Source organism: Planococcus citri, chromosome 4 (assembly GCF_950023065.1).
Source record: "Planococcus citri chromosome 4, ihPlaCitr1.1, whole genome shotgun sequence".
NCBI lineage: Eukaryota > Metazoa > Arthropoda > Insecta > Hemiptera > Pseudococcidae > Planococcus > Planococcus citri.
In genome coordinates, this window is record NC_088680.1 from 2,790,721 (window position 1) to 2,799,058 (window position 8,338).

Below are 8,338 nucleotides of genomic sequence, written 5' to 3' on the forward strand. Positions count from 1 at the left end.
TTTTTTATGCAAAAAACGAGATTTTTATGTAATTTTTAGGAAGAGGAAATTACTTTTCCAATATCTTTTTGCAAAATTTTTCTCACATGAAAAGTGCGTTTTTTGGATTACTATTATTTTTAAATTTCATGCTTACTATTTAGGTGGGTTCGCCCTCGGAACTCGCATGGGGGTTGGGCCGCGAAGCGGCCAGGGGGCATGGCCCCCTAGTTAAGTATTAAATTTCAACTGAACCATTTACCTTGGCTATCTCAAAACCTAATTATGAAGAGAGACCTATATTCTGACCAGAACTGGCATGAGGCCTACACCTCAGCCTAGCTGGTGTACTCAATATAATTACTCACTCCATTGGATCCAATACTCGAATCATGAAGAAAATAAGTCCATTTGGTTTTAATAACTTTCACAACATGAATATCAGATCATTGAAATAGTTTTTCATTAAATTCGAATAAACACAATTTACATTGTTTTACAAGAAATAATATGAAAAAGAAAAAATAAAACAGTCTAACGAACACACGTTCTAATTATTAGATCGAATAAACTACCACTACCCTAGGTAGGTAAGTACCTAGCGTCATAAGTTTTTCAGTTTCCCACTCTAGATTTTATCTCTGACGTGATATCATAGAGTCCAAGTAGGAAGTACAGTCTATCCCATGATAGCAAGGGGTACTTACACCACAACACGATTTCAGCTTTCGTTGTATTGTAAGTCGCCAAATTTTCATTCTTCGTCACGATATTTTGGGTAGTTATAGACTTGATTTATTCTACTACGAAGTGGACAATACAGCGTTGATTATTGAATTGAAATACGCGAATCCGAAAGATGCTTTCGGATTCGCGTATTTCAATTCAATAATCAACGCTGTATTGTCCACTTCGTAGTAGAATAAATCAAGTCTATAACTACCCAAAATATCGTGATTCCAACTCATTTGGGACCCGAGGGCAATATCATTCGAGGAGTAGGGTTGCATCGCGTCCACTAAAAAAGCCGTGTAAGAAGTGTTCTATTGAGCATTCGTTTCCCACATATGATTTGCTGAATGCGCGAGCGATTATTTTTGCTTTTCTATCGCAAATCCCAAAACCTTTATTCTTGGTTGTTCTTTGCAAGTACTTTGACATTGCTTTTAGCAGATGAGGTAAAGTTGACGCATCGTCATTGTTTAAATGTGCGCGATCATCTACTGCGATGCTTAAATCCAGTGCAGCTATTAGCCATTTTTGTAGCACACGTTGAATTTCCCGATTGGGTACCTTCAGTTTTATCTCGGTCTCATCGGAAAGTTTGGATGTGGTAGGTATATGGCGGGCATCCACGCTCAGCAGACCCAGAGACAAGAATAGAGAATATACAATCCGGCCGTGTTTTACATCATCAAACTCTAAGATGCCATCTTTATCTAATAAACGCGGTAAATTACATATTTCATATAATCGGATCGCTCCAAACCTTCCGTATCTTTACACGTGATCAAAATGTGTGCATTGCTGTGCAGGGAGCCATTTTTTCTTGAAAACCAGAGTACTTGAAAAGGTTTGATATCACATTTATCAGACCCGATGCTTTCCAATAATCGTCTATTTCCAGATGATTAATAAATCCTTGAACAGAAAAGGTACTGTACATTGGCGTATCTGGGCGTCCCAATACAAAATATCCGTCATAATATGACTTGGCTGAATGCTTTGTCACATCATCGACTCCTCGAATTGCACATAGTTGGTCAAATTCATGTTCCAGAATGCCATAGAACGGGAACATGTTTTTCATTCCGAAGATGTAAAACTCTCTCGCGTTGTTCATTGGTGTTGACAGTCCAGTTGCTTCTTCAACGGGCAGCATTCCTGTGATTATGCCTTTAGCCAAGAAATCATTGCGTTTGAATGTGTGATACATGAACGGCAAGAGAAGGTTTTGTGTGAAATCCTTCATCAAATCCGGATCATATTTCTTGCCTGCAAAAAAAGCTTTGGCGATGAATGAGTCCTTTTCGTCGAATAAGATCACAACTTTTCTGTCGTACACATCAAATAAAATCATGCTTAAGGTGCCTATGCTATTAGTAAGCTCACCTTCGGAAAGAGTTTGACTGTTCGTAATATGTCGGAACTTATCCAATATGCCCTTCGCTATCTCACGCTTGTGATAAGGGCCATGGCTTGACAAGCGTGCTAGTTTGCGCTCTACATACTTAACTCACTTTTTCGTACGCGAGCTGTGCCATGCTTTGAAGGGAGCGCAAGGGATCTTCACAATTCAAATATGTGCCATTAAGGTATATCACTGGATGCGTAGCGAGGAAGTTTGATTTTCAAAAAGGAAATCCAACAGGCCTGAGCATTTTTTAAAATTTTCTGACTTTGTGAAAAGTTGCCAACTTTGGAGAAATTTTCCGACTTTTTCAAAAATTTAACAACCGGTGGGGGGAGAAGGGTGCATCTTGCCATGTCTGCTTTGTTTCGTCCCTAGAGAACATACTTATTCAGGTAAACTTACATTCGATATTCTAAATCAGTGTTGGAATAAGCTTCCGTTCAGGTGAAAATGTTGCGAGAAAACTGAATACGCGATTGAATAAAAGACGACTATATATTCAAATCCACTTTCGAAAGAAAACTAATTTTTCTTACCGAACGAAAATTTATTCAACCTCATCTCAAAAGGCAATGTTGCAATGATATCTGATAGATAAACATTATTTTCATTCAATGAAATTATATTTTTTTAATAATCGCCAAAATGAAAGTAGATAAGCTAAGTAGGTAATTCCAATCGATGTCATTGGCTAATCGTGGTTGATTTCATTGGAATTCAGATGTTATCTATAGATTAATCACTTTACTAATAAAATAAGATTGTATACCATTTCACTTTCATCATTCGTCCTCTCATTTAAGAGCAAGGAGGTGGGGTAAATCTGGCTTACTTTATTCAAAATTTTCTAACAAACTGTACTCGTACATTCAGAGTACGCCTAGATGACACATAGGTACCTACTCAAGATCTTTTGAATTAGAAAATGGGGTTTCTCATTCTCAAGGGCCTGTTCCTTGCTCGCAATCCTGTTTCTGATACAAATTGGTGATATGTATATTTTGTAATATTATAATAGATAACAAAACCATGCTCTTTGAGGATTTTTGCAGATGACTTGAACATCTATCTAAGATCTAGAAACATCAATCTTATCATAGATAAGTATAAATGCAGGAAAGCCTAATTCAGATTGAAAAATGAGTTAATTAATTGGGAGTAAATTGTACTTCATATGGTACCTATTTTTTTTGATTAGGTATTTCATTTTTTCAACGTGTAGGCTTATTAGAAGTGATATTTTTACTCCTCAATTTATTCAACAAAATCTCTGATAGTTTGAATTTTTTTTTTTTAATTTATCTAATAGGTAATACTCGTAGTTAGATAAATTGCCTCTTGTATATACCTATGTACGTATTCTATTATCTCGTTTGCTCTTTAATTCGTTTATTAAATTAGTTGAAAGTTACAATGGTCTTGCCTACGTATTCCTTCTGGTTTAATCTTGCAATTATTTATTGAAACACGAATTGCTCGTTTCTCTTATTGGCATCCGAAATTTAGCTCTGTTTTTAGGTTTGCTGCTATTAAGATTGCACCGTATTCTTCAGACTAGGTGGGTATAGCCTTTAGCTAAAAGAGATGAGAACTTTTAAAAAAATTACCTAATACATAATTAGGTATACTTTTTAAATTCATTTTCGTATTACAAATTAAATAAAACAATTCATATCTTGAAATCTACTGACCCGCTAATTAAACTTCAAAAACGGTTTCATCTGTTAGAAAATTTTTGTTCAGCTCTTTTGAAAAAATGTTACCCTCTCTGTGACGCTCTCTAATTCTGAAAAACCGGCGTCAAATCCTGGCAAAAAAGTTCAACCATCCAATTTTGCAAACTACCTTTGTAGGCTTTGTATAGCTTTAGCTACCTGTGTAAAAAATTCAAGTAAGTAGGTAATAAAAATATGAAAAACTAATACGAGAAAACACGCTCACCAACGAAGAAACAACATAATAAAACTTCGCCATTGTTTGGGACCTATACGATTACGACTGGGCTTTATAGGCTAAAATAATCCTCTTTGTAATATGTTTTACCAGGACGGTTTCAGTCTTTCAGATTGATTTGATTTGAGCTAAATTTAAACATCTAAATTAGCTACATTTTTAATCTTCACTTATCAATCGAATTTAATAAATCAGTTTTAATATCAATATTTTATACATGCATCTGTGTGAGTAATGTCGGCGTCATAATAGGTACCAAAAATTTTCCCTTCAGTCAACATTCCTATCTAACGTGAGACGTGAGTGCATCATAATCTTGCGACGATTCAAAATTTTTAGAGATCCTCGGATTCGGCAGTGTTCCGGTGGACTAGGAGTTATCAAGATGAACGGATGCTCAGCAATTTTAATGGTTTGGTACTTGGTACGTACAAAAATTTTACTCAAATCAAAAAAATTAAAAAAAATGAAAGAATTTGAAAGAAAGAAAGAAAAACAAATCGAAGAACATACTTAGAACTCTGAATTTTTTACGTTTTTGTTCTTGTACATTATCGATTTCTTTGCACATCGAGTACCATTACCTATAGTTCTTTCAAAATTGATTGATTTCCTGTTCTCGTTCTTTGTTCTTTTAAAATTGATTTCGCGTTTTTGGTCTTGTTATTATCCGTAGGAAAATTTGAATTCCGTTTTTGTTTTTGTTCTTTTGAAAATGCTCCATTCTTTCAAATTTTCAATTTTGTTCCATCTGGCCTTTTCCCGTTCTTCCGACACTTAAATTATGAATATTAAAATCACGAACATCGTGGAAAAATAGAAACTTGAGAAACATCTTACACTTGGATAGCTTTTAAAATTTAAAATTGAAAAATGAAGTAAACTGACTGCAACAAAAATATCAACTTTCTCGAAAATAATTTTTCTAAACGTTTGTGCATTATTTTTCGAGGAAATCTGTTCGAATTTTCAATTTTTTTCATCTGAATTTTTTGAATATTCGACATGATGTGGTAAGGTAAATGTAAATGCCATTTTTTAAATTTTAATGCTATGTAGGTACCTACTTAATTAAACATTTTTGGGTTTACAACACCACATTATTGAAAAAGAATGTCATTTATACATTTATGATCTATGATTTATAATTATAAATGTTTTAATTAGGTACTCGTAAATAATTAAAATAAAATAATAATAAATCAAAAATCAACGATAACTTATCAAAATTCAAAACACACTACTAGCGCTGCGGTTTGACGGGTTGCGGTTGCGGTAACTATTATTGTGATACGTCTTTGTTGTGAAGCCGGCATATTTTTACTTGTATGAATATGAATTTGAAATGGAATGAGTAATAGTAATAATGTAAATGAGTCATTCCATGGACTTCCCAGTTTGTTAAGAACTATTTCTACTGAATTCGTTATCTAAACTATTCTATTCTGTTTCATTATTCACTCGGAATTCGTTCAGTTAACGACAGCCATTAATCCAACACGATCACTCGCATCTCTTTCCACTCGTCTCATCATGGAAGTGAAACATTTCGCCGAAGGTACGTACAATTTCGTTGATCAATTTAAAGTAATGAAATATGTACTAAAATTCTGATACTTACAGGTTCTACCGAACCTCCATTACAACCCGGTAATATCTATCTGTACAGCATGAGATTCTGTCCTTACGCTCATCGAGCTCATCTAGCTTTGAATGCTAAAAATGTATCGTAAGTACATCTCAATGTTTCTCTTATTCGTACATCGAGTCGTGTTCGTTTCCTATAATTAATACGTGTTTTTTTCATTCCTCAGTTACGAACCGATATATATAAACTTGTCATCGAAACCGAAGTGGTATTTGGATAAATTTCCAGCTGGTCGAGTTCCGGCTCTATGGTACAAGAACGAATTACTCTACGAGAGTTTACTTTTAGCTGATTTTATCAACGAAGAATTCCCTGGTAATGCTCTCTATCCATCCGAACCGGTTAAAAAACTCAAAGATAGAATGTTAATCGAAAAATTTAGCTCTGTGAGTATCGATTGTGTTTCTTTCAACGTTACTGTTTATTTTGAAGTAGCATTCTTTATAATCAAATTATTACGTACGTACAGGTTCCTAGTGCTTTTTATAAAGTAGCTATGGTCGAATTCAATACGGAAAATTTCACTTCGTTGATTAATCATCTGGTAGAAATTGAAAAAGAATTAGTATCCAGAGGAACGAAGTACTTCGGAGGTACGTAGACGTAGTAGAGTGTTTCACGTGTATTAAAATTGTGTTACGATGAAACAGATTATAAATTAATCCATTTTTATACGTTCAGGGGATAAACCACTCATGGTTGATTATATGATTTGGCCTTGGTTCGAACGACTAGACGTACTAAGCTATTTATACGGTTCCGAAGCTAAAATACCGACTGAAAAAATACCAAATTTGGTAAGTATTATATTTCTTACGAGTTGAATAAAAAGTACGATAGAAATATCTAATAAAACCGATCTTAAAGGTAAATTGGACTTCATTAATGAAGAAAGACGAAGCAGTTAAAAAACATTTCGCTCCTGCCGAAGTACACGGTAAGCATTTCAAACTCAGGAAGGAAAACAATCCTGGAGCTTTTAACTTGGCTGTTTAAGGATTCGCTGATTCCATTCATGTCGTCCAATATACCGTTTTCTCCAAACCAGTACTTACCACATGATATTATTTTATTACTAATTTGAAATTGTGCATTGTTTTATTATTTTAGATATATTATAAAATTGTAAATACTCGAAGCTTTATTCGCGCGGTATACGAAATATATATACGATTTTACAACTCTGCGACGACGTGTAAAACATGTAAGTACATACAAAATTCTTATTCAAATCGAACGTGCGATTTCACCCTACGAAATTTACAGTTTATCGACGGCAGTAAAATTACCAGGTGTAATTTTCGAACTCGACGAACCATTTTTACGATAGTGTATCGTCGTGAAGTGTATTAGAATCGAATAAAAAGCGAATTTATATCTCGTAAATGGTATTCTAACAGATAGTTTAGTGGATCAAACGATCATCGATACTCGTATCTATATTATGGCCTATTTGGTATCCCTTTTATTGTTCATTTTTAATTGAAAACGATAAAGAGAAAAAAAACCTCGGTGGCATTTAATCATTAACCGCAAGCCGAGTTAAAATTTTAACATCGTCAAAACTTTGCGGTAAACTCTCACCAACGAAGAAGAAACAACGCTTCTCTATCCTCGTGGGTGAGATAAAAGTTAACCATACAAACTACCAACAAGCTTCGAAATATGTCGAAACTTTCAAACCCTTAATAAAGTATTAAATGGCAAACGGCGTTATTTAAAAGTTACGTGAAGATTAAAATTAACCGAATAAAAGAACCGGTCGTCGTACCGTTTTCTTCATCTGCCTTTCCCCTTATTATAGCTAAAAAAAATATTTTATTAAACGCGTAAGCGGATTTTATTTTTCCTACCCTCGGTGAAGAAAAAAAAAACAGAAGAGAACGGTTTTCTAATGAACGAATTTACTATAACTTCATATGAATAGCAACAAACACAGTTGTAAATTTAGTCGTTAAAAAGTTCTCGAAACAGTTGAATGCTTAGTAAATATTTAAATTTAATGAATTACTCGACGAAAGCTGTTTTCACTTTGTGTGTGAGACGTACCTTACCTACTCGTAGGTCTAGATACCGATTTAAATATTTATAATCGCGTCACAAAAAGGAAGGAAAAAAAACGCACCAGGCAAATGCCATATTAAAGTTATAAAATATTTTATGTCCTTCGTTATCTCTTCTTAGCTTTGTTTTAGCTTTTTCTCCCGACTTGATTTTCTTTTTCATTTATTTTTAACTAGTTCATTGTACAAAATGTGTTCTCGTGCCCCTTTTTTCGCTCTTCTCCTACGACTAGAATTAATTTCGATGCTACCCTTTCGGTTTTGAGTTGCCGAGCTGCGTACTACTTAGGGTTTCTTTATGTGTTGCTGGGAATCTTATACGTACAAAGTACAAGTCCATGGATAAGTAATGGAAGATTTTGAAGAGTTTCTATCAACGTATAACACTCTTTTTTATGTTGAAAAATGATTTGATTACAATTTATGTGTATGAATTGAATGGAAATGTTTACGGTTTACGTTTTTTTTGTTTTTTTTTCAAATGTCGATGATATTTTATCTGAAGAACGATTGGATCTGCAGCAAAAGGTGCCATAAATGCAACTTTTAAATGAGAATCTC

General features: G+C 34.1%; 1 protein-coding gene and 1 long non-coding RNA gene across 2 annotated transcripts; one reads left to right on the forward strand and one right to left on the reverse strand.

Annotated features, from left to right (window-relative positions):
- Positions 1-2,757: 2,757 nt before the first annotated feature.
- Positions 2,758-4,315, reverse strand: LOC135845065 (uncharacterized). The gene is made up of 3 exons (XR_010558694.1): positions 4,055-4,315; positions 3,805-3,987; positions 2,758-3,688 (listed from the first exon to the last, which is right to left on the reverse strand). It is a non-coding gene; the product is annotated as an uncharacterized LOC135845065 (long non-coding RNA).
- A 14-nt stretch (positions 4,316-4,329) lies between these two features.
- LOC135845064 (pyrimidodiazepine synthase-like) lies at positions 4,330-6,900 on the forward strand. The gene is made up of 7 exons (XM_065363529.1): positions 4,330-4,490; positions 5,543-5,624; positions 5,690-5,795; positions 5,881-6,100; positions 6,184-6,307; positions 6,396-6,511; positions 6,582-6,900. Exons 1-7 carry the CDS (start codon positions 4,452-4,454, stop codon positions 6,708-6,710), a joined length of 816 nt encoding a protein of 271 aa, XP_065219601.1. The 5' UTR covers positions 4,330-4,451; the 3' UTR covers positions 6,711-6,900.
- The last annotated feature ends 1,438 nt before the right edge of the window (positions 6,901-8,338 follow it).

Excerpts from the sequence above, each read along its gene's own strand:
- LOC135845064 (XM_065363529.1), top strand. The coding sequence starts at position 4,452 with ATGAACGGATGCTCAGCAATTTTAATGGTTTGGTACTTG. Across the intron at positions 5,625-5,689 it reads AGTGAAACATTTCGCCGAAG|GTTCTACCGAACCTCCATTA; the intron begins GTACGTACAATT and ends TGATACTTACAG. Across the intron at positions 6,512-6,581 it reads CTGAAAAAATACCAAATTTG|GTAAATTGGACTTCATTAAT; the intron begins GTAAGTATTATA and ends CCGATCTTAAAG.